Genomic DNA, 20,103 nt, shown 5'->3' on the forward strand with positions numbered 1-20,103 from the left:
ACTTGCTCACCAAGCATAGTTTTTCCTCTTTGTTTTCTAAGATATTTTTAGGAAAAAATTTGTTTTATGTCATTGTTACTACTGATGATGTTACTGATCACCATAACCAGCTTTTTTTAAACTGAAACTGTAGGTTCCTCCTGATAAGTTTCTTCAGGCCGAGATGTCACGTTTGCACCCAGCCTTGGGAAAGTGTGCTAGAACGTAATGTATAAATTTCCATTCGTTACTCGTATTCGGTTGGAAATGGAATCGACGTCGGCTGCTTTTCATCAAAAGTTTCTCCTAAGAACAATAAAGTACTCTAAGACGGTCAACTAGAAAACAAAGGGCGGAAAACATCTAACAACCCTTTTGTACGCGGTATTGGATTTTCAATAACCCTGTCTCCGTAAAGTTCTTAAGCGAAAACATCGTAAAGGAAAATTCGCGGGAAATTTCCCTCAAAGCATAACTATCTCGGTCATTCATTAGTACTAAGTCCTCCTGCCTTCTAATTAAACATACTCTAGGAGAAAGCCGGAACCAAGGTTGTTATAATTCTTCTTAAAAAGACTTAGAGGGCAACTCCTAACAACGTTTTTAACGCTAGTGTCCCGCATATTATTTATAAACCTATTATTTTTAATTTTACTGAAAAGATTCAGAGCCGAAATTAAGAAAAAGTATATCACATCTAATTAGCCCTCTTTCAAAACTCAAAAAGCTTGTAATTAAGTTTTCTATGGAACTCAGTGACTACAAAACTCTTAATTGATTTTCATTCCTTGTGAATCGATAGCAAGTTATTGTAGTGTAAATAATTTATATGTTAAAGGTTCATTGAATCTGTAATCAAATCTGTCATGTATCGAAAAATACAAATCAAATTCATTATTCTTATTGCTATTTTTCTGAAAATATAATTTCACATGCATAAATTTAACCAAATCAATATTATTATAACTCGGTTAATCTTGATGGAATGCATCCTAAAACCGTTGAATTTATTTCCTGAAATGTTTCGCTGCTTCCAAAAATCACAAAAGTATGCTTAACATTAAAACGACTCCACCACCGGAAAAGTTAGAGGACCTTAGTACCTGATAAATTACACGTAATGGCACGAACGTTCCTTCTTTAAATAAATTCGCACCAGAGATATAAAATAAAACTTTTGAGGTGATTCTGTTGAACTCACCCTTATTTTTCTAACTTATAATGAAATAAAACTTTTTTCGGAGGTTTGGAACAGCAGAGATCATATCATTTGCAGATTTCTTGCATCATAAAAATATTGTAATTAATACGCATTGTTGCATTAACGGACACGAAATGGCAGTGTAAGTGAATCACAGGACAGGTGGAGGTGCAATAGAAAAACATGTCGGGTAGCCAGGAGTAAGAAAAAAAGTACGTGGTCATAAGGAAGCAATCAATTTATCGTTTTATACTATTATTTTTTTAAACATAATCATGGACAAAAAAATACACAGCTACAAATTATTGTGCTGATGAACTTAACTATGAATGTGCGTATTCTTTTCTTCAAAACTTATGAAAAATTGGTATCGAAAATCACAAAAATTATGATAACAACTTTGATAAGAGTTCAGTGATTTAGAGGAAACATTACGGTTATTTAGATTTTCTTTTATAATGGTATTTCAAACAAACAACAAAAATGTTTTTGGTCGGTTTTACTGTTGGTTTTGGTGACTTTTCATATCTAATCTCATTTGGAACGATCTTGCGTATTATTTGCTTATTTTAGATTAACTAAGCAAGCAAGTCGAATGATGTATGCAACTTTGAAATACATGCACAACGAACCCAGAAAACAGAAAAACTTTTTTTTAAACTATGTAAATAACTTGAAGCATTTTTTCTCGGCTCTTTGGGGCTGACTGTAAAGAACGCTCGTACACACTATTTAGTATGTATATAATCTAAATGTTATTGACATAGCCTGAAAGAGATCAATCAACTTTTTCAACGATTGCCATAACGTAAAGGTGGCCAAAAGAGGGAAAATTCGAACGGTTGCAGGTTGGGATGGAGAGTTGTTGGTGTCCTTTCAGGATTATAGCTTTGCTTATAATCTTATAGCTTATAGCTTGCTAATATAGCTTTTTTTGGTGGGGGTTGCCCATAATTAGTTGATATATTTTCATTGATATGTTCATTAATATTTTAAAATGCTGATGTATTTTTTAAATATGGCTTTTTTAGAAACCCAAAGTTGATCTTTTCAAAAAATGTATTTGTTCTCTGGTATATCTAAAATTCTTTATCAGTGGCTGAAATCTATTTCTAATTTATTAGGTTTCATCGTCCGATTGACCGAATAAATTCTTTTCAATTAATTAATCTTTAATTAAGGTTTTGGTTGAGATAACACAGTCAGTGTCACAAGCGGGATTCGAACCCACAACCTTCGGCTAAATACGCGTCGCTGCTCTACCACTTGAGAACCACTCGGACACTAACTTCCCAACAACCCCACCTTTTGAATTTTCACTCCTTTTTGCCATTTTTCACATGTCGTGTAATCTATTTGATTCTCGGTGACAAATGAAATGGCCACGGAGAGCTTGGGGTGTTGAGATGGGAAGTGAGTGTCCGAGTGGATCGACGTCACGATAGCTGAAGTGGTAGGGCAGCGGCGTATTTAGCCGAAGGTCATGGGTTCGAATCCCGCTCGTGTCACTGATTTTTTTATCTCAACCAAGACCTTACAAAGAATAATTAATTGGTTGCCATAACGTTGAATTTGGAAAAAATCCAGTGGTGTTATGAATTTTTAAATGGACTAACAGGACACCAGAGAGAAAAAATTGCCACATCCCAAAAATGTTTATATTTTATATTTACCTAAAAATTCATATGTAAAGAGTGCTTGGAACGAATCTGAATTGGTTTTTAAAAAATCAACTTTAGCTTCTTTTGGTTGTTGAAACTTTCCATTCATTTAATCTAGTTACAATGCAAGTATTCATCGTTCATTGTTGACAACTATGAATTCTTTTGTTTTTGTATTGTAATGTTAAGAAAAAATAGTTTAAAGATGATAAAAATATTCAGTTAAGGAAGTTCTTATTTTAAGCTATGAGGTGTTTGACTTAAATACAGCTATTTTTTATTTCAAATTAATATGCGTTATTGAATAAAATAACATTACTATAACTTGACACGGCTGATTAAACTCAAAAATATTTATTTTTTCTCAAAAATTTGGTATTTAACGGCTTTAAAGAGTGCGTTAAACGAATCTAAATTGATTTTTTAAATACTTTGCCGAGAGCTTCTTTTCGTTTTTGTAACTTTTATATAAATCTAATCTCATTTAATACGAGCATATTATTTTCTCTTGATAAAAATCGACTGATAAATAATAACCTTCAAATACATGCACAACAAAGACAAAATTTATTTAAAAACTAAATACATTATTTATAATATATTGACTCGATTCCTTGGGCCCATTGGCAAAAATGGTTGTACACTTGTTTAATATTTTTCGATCTAGTATGCCACCGAAAATTCAATAAAAAATTGCATGCCCCGTGACCTAAAATGCAATACCACACAAACATAAACAATTAAATCCTTTTGTCTGAGACTGTAAAAAACGTTAATAAAGATATTTATCTACCACAGATTTGTGGGTTAACCGTTCAGCGTTTACCGTTTTATTCACCTCTTTCTAAAGCTAATTGTCATCTTCTACATAAATTTTCACGCTAATTAAGTCATTCTGTTCGGTTGTTGCATTCTGTAGAACGACGAACTGTCAACCCGTGTCGAAAGACGAATTAATGGCAATGTTCACGCTCCTAACATAGCTCGTTTCAATCTCCTTCTTACCCAGTGTAAATGTTTTTTTCCCTTCTGACAAATTGCTTATTTGGGTAGCACGGCATATTCTTTCTACATTCTGACACTATATTATTCTACTTCGAAACCACCAATTTTCAGTTGTTTGCTATTTATTGTTTTATTAACGAACGTTGAAAGTTGGCAAACAGTTAATCTACACTTTCTATATCAATCAATTTGCAACATTAACACAATATTTTTAATAATTCTTGCAATATTTTGCCAAATCTAAGACGCCATAGCTTAATCAATTTCATTTTACAAAATATTGCATTATTCATTATACGGTACTTTATTTAGAGTATCCTCTAAGTAGGGATGTTAAAGACATAGAAAATGAATCTTCCATTCCGTGCAACTGTAATTGTCTGTAAAAGGATGTGTCCACTCTATACAGAGGTCCCTTTTCAAGGGTTTCACTCCACCAGTGTTATCCACAGACTGCAACATATTTCATATTCACGTGCGGCTCTAAAATCAACGGTTGGGCAGTGTACGATCTAAATATCGAGATGAATATCTGTGTGATATCATCAGGTTTTCCAGTAAAATTAGTGACAATAGGCAGAGACACATGCCCTAACACTCGAAAAGGGATGCATTGGGATACAGACAGATAGACAGAGCTCAGTAGTTAAGAAATAAAGACGCTGAAGATGGCGAATGCCGAAACGCGTCTGACAACCCAACACATCAAGGATATAAAAAATGGTCGGCAACGACTAAATTACAGGTACTACACGGAGAAATCTTAAAGTTAAAAAAATATCACGGGTATTAATATTTTAAAAACTTTAGAACAGTTAAGGGCCCAAGGTAAAATATATCTTCCCTGATAGGAATTAAGGTAAACAAACTTTGAAAAGCTGACTAAAGATGAAACCATATATGAGATAATATAGAATATTTATTTACTACTAACGGGAGAATCTCCTAACTTGGTATCGCCAAAAATACTAGGTGGAAACATATTAGTCTCCTGTAAAAATGTTCTTGCCAATGGGCCCTAGGAGCTGTGAAAAATATGTTCGTGTAATTTATATGTTTTTTTAAATTTGGTTTTTCTGTCTTTGTTGCAGGTTTTTCAAAGTTATTATATATTATTCGATTAATTTTTTTAAACAAGGATTTTTATAACATATGTAAGATTGTATGAAATGAGATTAGTCAGAGGTATAAAAAGTTGCATAAATAAACAAGACTTCCAGCAAGTAGGAGAGAAATTTTTTTGAAAAATCAAAAAGCTATTCGGATACGTTTTAAACACCCTTTAAAGCGCATAAATAAGATTGAAATACGAATAATTTAAATAACAATAAATACAAAATAAATACATTTACAAATTTTCTTCAAAATTTTCGTCTTCCAAACGTCTCTGATTTTTTCCAAATCCCAAAAATGTGATATTTATTATGTTGTGTTGTTTTTGTTGTGGAAAAGCCCAGAGGCGGCCATAGATAGCCTTTTTCGTTCCAACTAAGCTCATTTCTACTTCACAAATGTTAGTGGTGACGACCTTTCCTTATTAGAATATTAAGTTCTCTTACCACACACTCGTATTTTTATCTGAAGAAATTTTCCTCACTTACGTTCAACTAGTACGGGTAAAAAATTTCGGACAAGCCTTGCAATTTTCTCAAATATATTATTTCTCTACTACATTTTGACACATCTAAATATAGTGAATTTTTATAAGTAAAATTTTTGCAAGGCGTGTCCTGGCCTCATATGCAGACAGTCCGGCAAAAGGGTTTTCTTGATATTTGCCTAAGGAATCGTAGTCCTCGATTGGCTCTTCCTCTTACCACATCGAGAAAAAGTTCCCCTTTCGCAATTTTTCAAGGCAAGGTGTCATTTCTTCGAATTTTTGACATGTACCATTGCTGGGATAATTGATTTTAATTAAACTTTTTTTGAGTTATAATAGGTCGTAAAATATCAGACTTAGTGTCGGAGCGTTCTTGTCAATGGGCTCTTGGACTCGAAATTTTTTTTTAAAAATGAAATTTACATATTGTTTTTCTGCCTTTGTTGTCCATGTTTTTCGAGGTGATTATCTAGTCAGTCAATTTTTATATGCTCGAATTAAATGAGATTAGATTCATTCAGTCAGTCGATTCGTTTTTTGTTTTTTTTATTACTTAGGATATACGATAAGTAAATGAGGATCGGATAAAATAAGATTTATGTAGATTAATAAAATATTGAAAAATGAAAATTCGATTCTAGTAAAGTATACCAAAAATAATTTAGTAAAAAATTTAAGTCATTTTAAACACCCTTCAAGGCCATTAAATGTGCAATTTTAAAAAAATACAAAAAATAGGCATTTTAGACTGTATTATCCTGATGCAATATTTTCGCCGGTATCCTGTTTTTCCATATAAAATTTTTTAAATCTTATGGATTTTTATTAATTTTATCGAAATTTAACATCACTACAACCATTAGTAAGCTTAATTTCTTTTCTTTCAGGCTTTGCCGTCAAGGTTTTTGATTTTGCCATTATAAGTGAGAGTTTAGTAGAAAAGTAGCACTTATTATAGTCAAAGAGAACAGAAATCACCCATTCTTTACGAATTTAAGTTAGTTGTTGAGAAATAAACAACAATTCACTAGATTTAAACGTATTCTTGAAAAATCCGAATCTCCGAGGCATCCATGAATTTTTTTTCTCTCGAATAAATTTTAAAAAGAAGACCTAGAAATTTAAAAAACTATTAAGCTTTCGAAGTATTTTTTTAATCAATAAATATCAAATATTTTTGACGAAACTCGAATTTTGCTCAAGTACAAGTTTAACTAATTAATACGCATTTAATCTTTCTTGTAGCTTTATTGTAATTTGTAGTTTTATTTTGGTTAATTCCCTTACTTTTAAACAATATTTTTGTCGTGACTATGATTGCCATGAGGCCAATTTCTTTATGTAAAAACCCAACAAACCATGACCACAAAATAACCCAGTAAATTTCTCGTGCACTCTTTTTGAAAGCTTTAGAGGTGATTTTGATTAAGTAACATCTTCATTTTAAGTATTTTTTTAAATTTCAAACCTGACATATAGTTCTAACGCGCCCTATAAACTTTAGGAAAAAAACGTCAAGTTATCCAGAACCTTTCGAATCCGCTACAGACGGTTTACGCCAGTTTTGGCTGTTGTGTGATAAAAAGGCGAGTTGAATCGAAAACTCAACTCTTGATAGGTGGTCAGTGTGGGGTGCTAAGTAGTAGTAGGCTAGATGAAGCTTGCCAGCGGAACGCTTCTTGCTTTCTTCCTTGGGTCACCGCAGTGAAGCCACTTTCCGAGTCCATTTGAAAACGGATAACATAAAAAATTGTAATGTAGTTAATTAGCCGCTGGATATTGGATTCGGTGAATACTGCAAGAACTCTCCAGGAAGGTTGTGAGATTTCTACGAGTGAAACTTTATTCATTTTTGGTCATCCTGGCCTATCTACGCCGCAACAACATTTCTCACTTTTCTAGTCTTTTGCCTGACTCTAGCTAATTTGTTTGCGACATTTAAACTGAATTCCTATCGAAAAATACGATCAAATTAACCTTTTGGGCAAACATCCACGAAATTTATTTCATCACTCATAGGTAGATATCGTTAAAGCAATTTTTCATCGCAGGTGATAATACAGCGGGAATATCCTTTGTTCTAGATAACAAAGTCTGCATTCGCAAAGCGTTTCATCCCTCCCTCCCTTCTAAACTTGTGTATGGTACCCGTATATCAAACTTTACCAATTTGCCGAAAATTGTCCTTCACCAAGCATTAGAGTTTATTTTAAAGCAGAGAGCAAATTTAACATGAAATTAATAATGAGGTTTAATAGGGGTCATTAAACATTTTACCGTTCAGTTTAAATTTTTTAATCAATTATTTTAAAATTAAACGATTCCTAAACCTAGTCTCATAAAAAGTAATATATTTCCAGCAATATGCTAGAGGAGAAAATATGCCTTTCCTCTTTTTTGTACACTTTTGGTATTTTGCCTTTGTTGTGCATGAATTTCGAAGTTATTAAATACCATTCGGTTTTTGATTTCTATTTCGGATAAGAACAAAATACGCAGGATCGTGTTGATTATATACATAAAAGGTTTAAACCAAAAAAAGAAAATTCCATTATAGTAGGCAAAACACCCCAAATCGAAGACATTGGAATGAAATTTAGATGACAAAAGATTTTGTGATTTTTTTCCACTTGAACTATTGGGTTGTCCGGAAAATAATGCAGGATTTTGGTATTAAACAAAAAAAAAGAAACTAGTTACTTTAAAGCAATGTTCTTTAATCAAAATAATTTCCCATACTCTCAATACATTTCTCCCAACGTGTTGGTAACTTATTAATTCCGTCTGAGTAGAATTCAGAATTTTTAGAATTGATAAAGTCAATAAATGCATTTTCCAGTTCCGTTTGATTTTTGAATATTATGTGTTCTAAGTAGTGGTCCAGGTGTCTAAAAAAATGGTAGTCAGTAGGCGAGAGGTCCGGAGAGTAGGGTGGGTGAGGCAAAGTTTCATAGCCAAGCTCCAATAATTTTTGTGACGTTACACGTGACACATGTGGTCGAGCGTTGTCATGCAACAAAATGGGCCCTTTCCGATTGACCAAAGAGGGCTTCATTACTGCCAATTTCTGATGCATGGTATTAATTTGGTTACAGTATGATTCAGCATTGATGGTTTCGCCAGGATTTAAGAAGCTGTAGTGTATTAAACCAAATGAAGCCCACCATACCGTAACCATTACCTTTTTTTGATGAGTTGGGGGCTTTGGAAAATGTATTGGAGCTTCTCCTTTGTCGAGCCACTGTCCAGAACGTCTAGTGTTATCGTAGAGAATCCACTTTTCGTCACATGTAACAATTCTGGCCAGAAATGGGTCATTTTTGTTTCGACAAAGAAGTGATGCACAAACATCAAAGCGCTGATTTTTTTGGCGATCGTTTAATGAGTGTGGAACCCAATTTTCGAGTTTTTTCACTTTTCCAATCGCCTTGAGGTGGTCAGCGACGGTCGTTTTACTGACTTTGAGTTGCTCTGCACCCACCACTGATCGCAGAACATCATCATTAAGAGAGGAAGGCCTTCCACGACCTTCTTCATCTTCAAGGCTGAAATCTCCCTCCCGAAATTTTTTAAACCACCTTTGCACAGTGCACTCATTAACACAACCCTCGCCCCAGACTTGGTTAATGTTTCTAGCCGTTTGGGCTCCGCTTCGGCCGAGTTTAAACTCGTAAAAGAAAATCGTACGAAATTCTCGCTTTGACATTATAAGGATGACTGAATTATTTCCAAGTAGCGGAATGCTACAGAGGTAAACAAACAATATCATTTGGAAGAGGATTAATAAGTGTTGACATTCATACAAATGAGTAATCCTGTAAACGTAAACAGAATATTTTATATAGATTTTTTTTAATGAAAACTTAAAATCCTGCATTATTTTCCGGACAACCCAATACATGATTAAAGTGTGAATTATGAATTTTTTCTTAATGGCGTTGAATGGCTTTTGAAAATCTATGAAAATGTTGAAAAGGATATTTATTACCTTAACTTGTCCAACACATCCACAAAATCCCTATAACATTCTGATTAAAGGATATTTAAATTTCTTGACTTGTATTATTAACTGTTTTATGGTAAAATGATATATGATGTCGATGGTAGAAAATGAGAGTACGAAGCTGGACAAGTCTAGTTTTATAAGTTAGTAAATTAATAGTTGGCTAAATCTTTTCTATTGACTTTTTTAAATAAAATAACTATTTTTGTTTGTTTTCCATTACCTTTTGTAAAATGTTAATGTTAAATATTCAGCATGTACGACGAATACATGGAAGATAGGCTATTATTTGTGTTAAAGATTTTCCTCATAATCGTGTACATCTCAAGATATTATTACCTGCATTAAATGCTTTCTAAATGTCTTTCAGATCTCATTATGGAGTACAAAAGGGGTCTTCCGCAGCTCAGGGTTCCTCTCCCAACGACCAAGAAGGAATGCCTTTTCACCCTGAGGCCGATAGGAAATACTGTCGGTGATTTGATCGATATGATCAAAAAAGAAGATAGTGCAGTTGGTTATTGCCACATTTCTACAACAAGTGAGTGTATTTTTACAAAAACAGTTTTTCCAAAAAGTGGCATTTTACTGACATAATTTTTTTTGCACATGGGATAAAAATTTAATGATGTAAAATGATGTAGCAGTTTTATAATTTGTGCTCGCCACAATTAACTTTAAAAGTACTTGTGTAGGAAATAGCTAAAACAATGTACTAATTTTCATCACAACACGCTTAATGATTTCAGTTTCCATGATCTCCCTAAGAGGATATCAATTGTTTCAATTATACGCTTTCACAATTCACAGTCATTTTGATGAGATACCCTTTTTTTTTATTAAGATGCCGAAAAATGTATATCTCTTGGAATCGTTAGAGCATAAAAATATTTGAAAGTGGTTTTACTCATAAATAATTGCAAATGAGCTAACTTCATAAATAATAAGTAGAAAAACCAATTAAACTACTTTTAGTAATGTATTTTTTATATCAATTAATTTTGACATTAACTACAAAAAAACTCTACAACAATAAAATATACTTAGTAGCTTAGTAATATAATCGATTTATCTTCTTTCTATATATCATTAGTAGCAATAATAATAATAAATGATAAACTTTTCTTTGTATAGAATTACACAAAATAAATACAACATAGTTCTAAAAAATAAATATGTACATACAAAATAAAACACCTTTTTCTGTACAAAATCAGCTCAGGCTGAAGTTTGTTAGTTGCTTTATTGGCGGGATCATTTTGGATAAAACCACTAAAACTACATAGTCTTAAAAATATAATTTCTTTCAATGATAAGGTCAATGAGGCTAGTTAATGATTTTCTATACCAAACATATCATTAATAATATGATATAAATCAAAGGTTTCAGATAGATTTTACGAATTATATTGTGCATAAATGTGGTTTAATTTCAAAAAATGTTCATTAAATAATGTGTATTGCAGTCTTTTTTTATTACATGTAATTACAGTTGAAAATGTGTCCAAAACTTGCTTACGAAATTTTTGTTTTTAAACATTAATCTAATATATGAAAATATGTTTAACTTGCAGGTGATATTCGAATAGCATCTTCAAATTCCATACAAGATTTAATAGTAGAAGATTTTAAACTTTTAATCAATGAGACACAGTTTCATGTCAAGGCCCCTGAGAAGAATCCAAATGTATGCATATTGTCTTGAATTTTAATTGTCTATATCATTATTTTTGTATATATTTCTTTTTAATAGCTGAATGATCTCGATAAATTGTCTGAGATAAAAATCATTGTGAACCAGTTGTATTCTGCACTCAATGTGAGTGAGCACTTAATAAAGAAAGAAAAAGATATGGTCCAGTGCCTTGAAGAGTTGAAAACACAACTAGAACCTTTGGAAAAAGTGAATATTCATCTTTATTTTCAAATACAACATTTCAAATAAACAATTGCTTTAAAATAAAATACGCTTTACAGAAGAAGCAAGAGTTAGATGCAATGGCAAAAAGGAGAACAAATACTCTGACATGGTTCGGCCTTGGTCTAATGTCCGTACAATTTGGTATTTTGGCAAGGCTGACTTGGTGGGAATATTCGTGGGATATCATGGAGCCTGTTACCTATTTTGTTACCTATGGTACTGCAATGGCCTGTTACGCATATTTTGTACTGACAAAGCAGGTAAAAATTTTTAATTATACTGCCGTTAATAAATATTTTTGTATAAATCACATTTTCCAAGTTTACGGTAAATTTAAATAAATATATATTAGTATATCGATTTGTTCGGATTATATCAAATCAAATAATGTTGATTATTGTTTACTGATAATTGATAAGCCCAATTCGTACACGTATGTGTATTCATGTGTACTTAATCGAACGTACGACTTCTTGGGCCAAGCCGTGTGATTCACCTACTTCAGATTTGGCAGTCCCTGGTCGGATGTCAGTTTTATCCATCCCGCCACCAAAGTTAATATCCAGAGGCTATCTACAACTGGATCATCTCAGTCCCCAATGATTGCAGTTTGTAAACCTAGACCCACTCCCACTCATTCCTAAATACGTTTTTTACAATTTACATACCATTCACTCAAATAGGACGGTAGAGTATTCGATAATCCTCCATCATCCTTTATAGTCGGGTTTTGTTAATCGAAACTTGATAATTCCAATTTATTGATAACAATTCCTAAACAGGTCATTTTGTAAATCGAAAAAATTCTGTTGTACATGTGGTAATACGAAATATTTTTCGAAATAAGGGGAGATATATATATATATANTATATATATAGGATTCTGTAAATCGAAATGGAGCCACTTCCCTCCCCTCTTTATAATTCGAACTTCCTTTTCATGTCCCTCTAAATTTCCACGCATAATTTACTTCCTTGCAGCCTAATGTTTCTTAGAATTTTTTCTGGCGGTCAATGTATTCTCAACACTGATCAATCTGGAAAATCATTTAAGCAAAGAAGGCCAGGCCACATAGAAACAACACTTAATGATTTTTTTTAATAATGATTAGTTCAAGATCGTGAGATGCGGTCTGGTGGGATGTAGGTTTAGAAAAACATTTTCTTTATCGTGCCAACGTTCGATCTTTATTGCGATCATCTTCAGGGCTCAAAGTGTTTGTTTTGGAACGATAAAGAAAATGATTGAAAACCAACATCACACCAGACCACATCTCTCGATCTCTAAGTAATAATCATTAATTAACGATCACTAAATACCACACATTTTTAAATAATGTAAAGCAATGTTCAATTTTACAGTTGATCTATTTCCACTTTTCATTTCTATACGATGTTTTATATATATATATATTATATTATATATATCACATCTTAATATTTGAGTTTTTCTTTCCTCTTGATAATTCGAATTATTTTTCTGGTCGCTTAAAGTTTCATATTATCTAGAGCCGACTGTATAGCTAACATAATTGAGGGCTGATGTTGTACTCAATATACTGCCATCCAGTGTACTTAATAAATACATTCAATAGGGGCGTTGGTGGCTGCGACAGTTAAGGTGTTGGCACAGCGACTCATCACTGTAAAGGTCCCGGGTTCGAATCCAGTGGCTCTGTATTTTTTCCACTTCGTGGATACCAGGAGTTCCCTCACTGCAGATCTTACACAGCTTATTGTACTTCTTCCAGGCTTCATTTTAGGGGGCTCGCAACACGTGTTTGAATTTGCACACTCGGTGTCCCGACGTTCTTACATCGAACAAACTCATTTCCATAGGAGGTCGGGATCAAATTCAGGGTCGCTGAGATTCGATCCTACTTCCGGACCTTCCATTGATGTGTGCCGTGTAATGACATTTTTCATTGCGGCCACCGGTGCATCAGAAATAAAGCCGAGACGAGCTGAGAATCGAACCCACGACCGTGGGATCTACGAGCTGAGAATTGGATGCTTTACCACTCGTCTACTGCGGTTCCGTGGCCATGCATCCTGGTTGCACCCCAGTGGTCGATATGACCTCTGCTGTTACAAACCCCCACACACAACAAATAAACGCAAAACGAGATATCTATCAAGTACTTTAAACAGTACAGTTCTTAGAAATTGGAAAGGGACACAAATTCGCCGTTGTCAAGCGTAATTGGGTGGCATGCCTGCCTAAATGATCTCTATATGTATCCAAGGAATGACACGCTTCAATTATGTAGGATACAATGAACAACTTTTCTCTAAATACTGGACAATACGCAAGCTTTGGCCCAGCAGTAAGTGTTCACGTGTTAACCTTGCATGGCCAATTTATTGCATTTTTTAATCTAAGACCGCAGATCATGGTGGTCAGGTCTGCAGGTTGGGACATAATTAAAATATTGCTTAATTTGATTTATTTTTTTATTCTAAAATATTTTCTGCACTAAAACAGCTGTACAAATGTTTTCTTCCAGGAGTATCAATTACCTGATGTAAAAGACAGGCAGCATTTGATCGCAGTACACAGGCGTGCGAATAAAATCGGCCTTGATTTGAAAGAATACAACAAACTCAAAGGACATATTGCCCAACTAGAATCTGACTTAAGTAGAATCAGAGACCCGCTCAATCCATTTGTACCACCTTCACTTCAACCTTCGACCTACAGACCTATGGGTAAGGGCATCAGAGAGGAGCTCTCAACCATTCAGCGGACCAAAGAGGGACTGAATGCATTATTGAATGTATTTCGTAAAAAATAACCACAAATTGTGCCATGTAAAAACCTAAGTTTGTTCGTCCCGTTTTTTGTTTTATTTAACTCACTCTGATTGTCACGTATTTATTCATTTCCTCTTAATGGTGATGCAATGAAAAAATGTACTTAACTAACATAAAATTTTAATTTAATTTATTTTTTTAATATATATTTTATTTTTTAATGTTTTACCTTATGTGTACTGTTTTATTATAATTAAATGAAAATGTTTATATGCTAGATAAATTATTTTAAATATTTATAAACTTGATTAAACCATTTAATCGTTCGAATTTGAAAAAAAAATTTAATCGTCTTGTTGACATTTAAAAGTTAATCAATATATTGATAAAATGTTGATGCGTAGAGTAATGGCTAAATAATGTGATTTACCCTAGCTATTTATATATTAAAGATTTTGAAAAGTATTATCGATCAACTGGCACTAAACTGACCTTCATTATAAACTGGTGAAAGTGTCACATTATTGGCTCATTGTAATATATTTTATGAAATGTTACATTCAACTGCCATATGAAATACAGAATGGATAGAGAAAAAAATATAAAACTTGTTTATGCTTGTAAATTTTTATATAATTAACACTAGTTTGCCTTCTTCTATTGAAAGTGTTAATATTGTAAATATTTATGTAACCCATTAATGATATTTAAATTTTAGTTTTTGAAAAAGGTGTCATAAGTGATATTTAGCTATAATGCGATTAAAAAAAATACTATATTATATATGTATAAATATTTGGCAGTAAATACTTTAAACAAAATATTTTTAAATTAAGTTCAATTTAAAAACAAATATTTAAATAAAATGTTTAAAAAATTCTCGAAAAATGCATTTGTATAATTTAAAAAAAATCGTTAATAGAGCTTCCAGCTTAATTTCAATAATAAAAGCAAATCTAAATTTCTATTTAACAAGTAAACAATTTTGGTGTCTTAAACGTCAAAATTATAAATAATTTGAAATACCACTCATAATAATTATGAAAATGTGCAAATGAAATCAGTTAATGATTTTTATAAAAATTGTGATTTACAGTTTAACACACACTTGCTTTGCAATAATGCCCTGTATTTAATGTGATGTACATAAAGTAACCAGAGGTATATACATAATGTAAAAACAACTATTAGTTCATAGTATACCCCTCGATCCAGAAATTTAATGTGAATATTTATTACAATGCTCCACGACTCACTATTATTATTGTTATGATGGTGCTTTGAAAATATGCACCATTAAAATCAAGAGCTTCCTGATTTTAAAAGCACACGTTAAATGCCATTGGAACCTAAGGACATGTTGACTATTTACTTGTGTACATCCCCCATCGTTTGCTCTTCCTTCCCACTCTTCCTGTTTAGAAAATTGCTTATAGAATAAATAGATTAAAAAAGTAAACAAAAAAGATAAATATTATATTATTTTTGCTATAAATATCACATTTTTGCCTAGAATCAGTCTCACAATGAGCACTGCCCTGCCTTAACTAAATTAGGTTTGCTACAGAAAAAATAAGTGACATATCAAAATTAAACTCATACAGCAAACGAGGCTGCTTTTGACAAAAAGTAACAAAATAATTTGGCGTTTCATACTTTTATATATTATCTCAGGATTAACAAATTTTGTTTCAAGTACTAAAAATGCTATTGTGTAGTTTTCTTAATAAAAAACACCTTTTAATGCATTTCCTTAAGTATATTAAATGAAAAACAAAATATATAAACTAATTTAGAAATTAAACTGCTTTACTTTAAGAATTGGAGAACCACCCATATGTTAAGGGTAAAGTTGTTAAAATATTTAGCCAGGGTCTTAGTCCTTAAGAGCCTAAATAAATTTTAATCCTATTAAAAGTATATTGAAATTATCATATAATTGAACCTAGAATTTCAGAACTTGAATACTAAATTATTAAATTTTAAGAATGGTTACTATTAAAGACGTCCTATATTTTCTCTGACAATTTTTTTTTCATTTATTTATTTAGTGCTCATGAGGGATTTTAATTAGAAAATTAAAAATAATTTTTTGTTGTAGTAAAAATTGAACACCATTTTGCTCTTCTTTGAACAAATCTGACATGGCTTTCACCACTGACTTTTTTTTCTCAAGACCCAACATTATTTACCATTCAGTAATGTACATAATGCAATATATTTACTCAAGGACTGAAAATCTTGTTAAAATGTGAAAAGTTATTACATAAAAAAGAAACAAACTGCACTTTTTTTAATTTTAATTTATGTCCATCTTCAACGATGTATAACACAAATGTTTCACTTTTAGTCAACAAACCAAAGACTATTATTACAAATTATCAAAATCAATCAAATTTAAAATGTTATTATTGTCAATTGTGTTTTTTTACTTGATTTTTACCAATTTCAACAACAATTTTATGACTTGAATGTTTTGAATATTTTCGCTGACTTATCAAACTGACCACATTTGAGTGGGCACCTCATTGTAATCCAGTATTAATTGTGTAAATATAAATATGCAAAAAATTGCTTTGACTTCTTATTGTTTAGTAACTTTCTCATCAATTGTATTCTTGTTTCCAAGTTTAACATTATTATCATTATTGTTATTGTTGTTCAAAAGACTGACTACATTGTATTCATACTCTTCAATGTGAAAAATATATGTTTGTTGTAGATGAATCAAAACAACAAAAATTAATTTATATCAAAATATGAACTGTTTTCAAAATTTTTATTGTGAGTAAACTATTACACAATTTTTATTGTTAAAATAATTGTAATAATGATTCACTCTGCATTTCCAATTAAAATATTTTAAATTGGGTTGGAATAATTAGCAATTATCAAAAGATAGAAAAATATTGTTAATTAAGTCAGAATAATTTATTGCACCCAGCACCATAATGTCTTATTGTTTTTTTAATTTATATTATATACAAGAAAATTAATTTTTAAAACTTTTGATTAAAGTAATTACAGTTTTATAAAGGACGTAATAGCAGTACCTTTACAAACTTGGGTACCTTAATTTTTAACAACCAAATAAACATGTTACTATACAAGATTTGTTTTATTTTGTTTTCCGAGCCTTTCATTAAGAATAATGGTTTTTGTTTTCAGAAAAGTCAGAAATGGAAAACAGGAAGGCAACATCATAACTTTAACCAATGAAGAGTATTAAAAAAATTTCTATCAAGAATTAATAAAACATTACAATTGTGATTTGCCGGATAATTTTTCTAATGGTTGATCTTGTTTGAGTCTCTCCTGCAAACTAATTTTTAACAAGTCGCAGACCAACTTCTCTATAAACTGCTCCATTGAAAAAAAGCTTAAGAACAAAAGATAGAATATCAAGAAATATTAACAAGGTTAATTTGTTGAATAAAGTCTGAGAAATGAATGAGAATACAATTTATTACAAGACACATTACAATTTTTTAGCAGTGTAAAGTAGTTTAAAACACACTCAGCAAACAAAAGTAGCACATTATATATTAAAACATTCTTAGTTGGCCTTATTTTTCAGTTTTACAAAAAAATGCTCTTAAGATTAGTGATATTTGAATATTAAACAGCATTATTTCCAAATGAACTAAATCCTCCTTAGATATTGTGGATTTTCCCCCATTTTAGAGCATTAAAGATTGAAAGAGAAAACATCAGCTGTTGATGTTTTTAATTTATGCATAACTTTAGACTTTTATATTTTCTTGTTTTTGTACTCGCTGGTTGCAGCCGCTTTGGTGCTTCAAGAAAATTAACAAGATTAGCAGGAGGCTTTGAAGCGCAAATTGGAGATTACCCTTATTTAGTTGCTTCGCTCCATCCTAAAGTGAGTAATAAGTTCAATTCAGCGTTAGCAGACAAACATTAATCCAGGACATCATTTCTAGATAAGATGTACGGCAAGCATTATCCACCCAGAGTGGGTGCTTGGAGCAGCACATTGCTACATAGCAAACATGACTGTTGTCAATGAGAATGATGTTCTACTTGTTGCTGGAATTGTAGACTTTTTTGACATAGAGGCAAAATCAAGGCAGGAAAGAGTTGCAAAATCACTTCATATTCATCCTAAATTTGAGGTTTAAAACCCTTAATTTATAAATTGATCTCTACAATCATCATCTCCTATCTTTTTAGGAAATAAGAATTTCAGGATCTGATTTGTGTTTGGTAAATGTCAATGCATTTGAACTCACTCCAGAAGTAGAACCAATTTTAGTATCTGGGAGGCCTTTTATTATTAATAAAAAAAAGCTTTGCACAGCTACTGGTTGGGGTAAGTCAATATTTTAAGGTAGGGTGTATTGTTTATTTTCTACATTTTTATAAATTAATATCATTGCAACTTAATTAAAGTGTCTCATAAAATTGATCAAATGTTTACAGTATAAAATTCATTTATCAAATATTTGAATTAATTAATTTATCTTCCAACTTAATTTACTTATTGTACTCTGTATAACAATAATTCTCAAATATTTCTTTTACCTAAATAATCACTTATATTTAAAAGAAAGAAGAAAATTTATTTCCTTTGTCAAGCTTTCGAGGAATATATCCTTTCCATCAAGACTGAAACTATTTCTAATTTTGTCTTTTCCTTGATCGTTTATATATAGTTTATTATTAAGACTGATATCAACATTACTCTAATGCTAAAAATATTAAACTTGATCAATTCCAATTTTTCTGGAGCATATTTTATACAGAATTGTTTAAAAATAATTAAAATGTATTCTCCTCTTCCTCATTAATTTTTTTTTAATTTCCCAGAAAACTTCAGACTTATATATATATTGGGTTGTCCGGAAAATAATGCAGGATTTTAAGTTTTCATTAAAAAAAATCTATATAAAATATTCTGTTTACGTTTACAGGATTACTCATTTGTATGAATGTCNTATATATATATCCTATTCTATCTGGTGTCTACATGGCAGCGCCCTTGCTTCCCTATTTACTCACTTTGCATGCTTGACCTACACACAGCAACTTAATACTTTTATTGATGATACTGACATTTTTTCCTGTGCTGAAGATCCAAAATCACCTGCATATCCTCAAATGTTCTTTAGTTACTGAAAACATTTATCAGAAATAATGCAATTCACACAATTGATAACACACATTAAACAATGTTGTTTTATAATTCAGTAAAAATGCTATTGTAATTTGGGCATATCTGCTCATTTTGTTGTTGTCTTATTGCTCCTTTGACCCAGTAGTTTTGTTTTCTCACATTCTAAAGTTTGAAGCTGAAATATGTCTGACAGATGAAAACAGTCAGGGTCACCAAAATGATAAAATCAACTTAATTTTACTGTTTATAGGTGACACAGGGCGGAACAAGGCAAATACTGTTCTGCATGGGCTCAGCGTTGTTGCAGTTCAGTCGAGGAGTATCTGTCGTGGACTAAATTTGAGAGAAAGAAAAAATATGATTTGCCTAAAGGGAAATAATGGACGAGGATTGTGTGATGGAGATAGCGGTGGTCCATTAATTTGTGATGGTAATATTTTTTTTTAGAAACATCACAATAAAAAAACCTTAATGTTAAATACACACACAATAAAACTTTTAGGAGAGCTTGTAGGAATCGCACATCAAGTTTACATCGAGAAGTACAAGTACAAAAAGCCGAGTGACATGGATTGCGGATCGAAAAAAATTGTCCATACTTACATGTTCACATGTCCGTATTTAAACTGGATACACTCATTTGTACCAGATGTGCCAGCTAAACCAGAGAAATGCTTTGAAGGGTCCAATGTGATGATTAGAAGAGAGCAGCACTTGGTGCTACAAGGATATAATAATGTGTAATTTATAAATAAAGCAAATTTAATTTATTATAAATACTATCCATGAATTTAAATTCAAATGCAGATATGAGGGGAATAATGATAGATTAAATAAGAAAG

General features: G+C 31.7%; 2 protein-coding genes across 7 annotated transcripts in view; both read left to right on the forward strand.

Moving 5' to 3' along the window:
- Positions 1 to 17,579, forward strand: part of LOC106671048 (calcium uniporter protein, mitochondrial) — a 259,353-nt gene extending 241,774 nt beyond the window's left edge. For 3 of the 6 annotated variants that reach the window (XM_014401812.2, XM_024224588.1, XM_024224589.1), the window contains 5 exons: positions 9,820 to 9,990; positions 11,024 to 11,136; positions 11,203 to 11,352; positions 11,427 to 11,630; positions 13,878 to 14,323. In XM_014401812.2, the coding sequence (XP_014257298.1) occupies positions 9,828 to 9,990; positions 11,024 to 11,136; positions 11,203 to 11,352; positions 11,427 to 11,630; positions 13,878 to 14,165 (918 nt within the window). In that variant the 5' untranslated portion in view covers positions 9,820 to 9,827 and the 3' untranslated portion in view covers positions 14,166 to 14,323. Of the gene's footprint in view, positions 1 to 9,819; positions 9,991 to 11,023; positions 11,137 to 11,202; positions 11,353 to 11,426; positions 11,631 to 13,877; positions 14,324 to 17,292 lie in introns of those variants that run through there. The other 3 variants (XM_014401810.2, XM_014401811.2, XM_014401809.2) reach the window with 3 other exon arrangements.
- A 230-nt stretch (positions 17,580 to 17,809) lies between these two features.
- LOC106671058 (trypsin II-P29-like) lies at positions 17,810 to 20,043 on the forward strand. The gene is made up of 5 exons (XM_014401840.2): positions 17,810 to 18,007; positions 18,069 to 18,260; positions 18,319 to 18,457; positions 19,512 to 19,691; positions 19,764 to 20,043. The coding sequence occupies exons 1-5, from the start codon at positions 17,858 to 17,860 to the stop codon at positions 20,003 to 20,005; spliced, it is 903 nt and encodes a 300-aa protein (XP_014257326.1). The 5' UTR covers positions 17,810 to 17,857; the 3' UTR covers positions 20,006 to 20,043.
- Positions 20,044 to 20,103: the final 60 nt, after the last annotated feature.

Source organism: Cimex lectularius, unplaced genomic scaffold, assembly GCF_000648675.2.
Source record: "Cimex lectularius strain Harlan isolate CLEC.00 unplaced genomic scaffold, Clec_2.1 scaffold46, whole genome shotgun sequence".
Classification (NCBI taxonomy): domain Eukaryota; kingdom Metazoa; phylum Arthropoda; class Insecta; order Hemiptera; family Cimicidae; genus Cimex; species Cimex lectularius.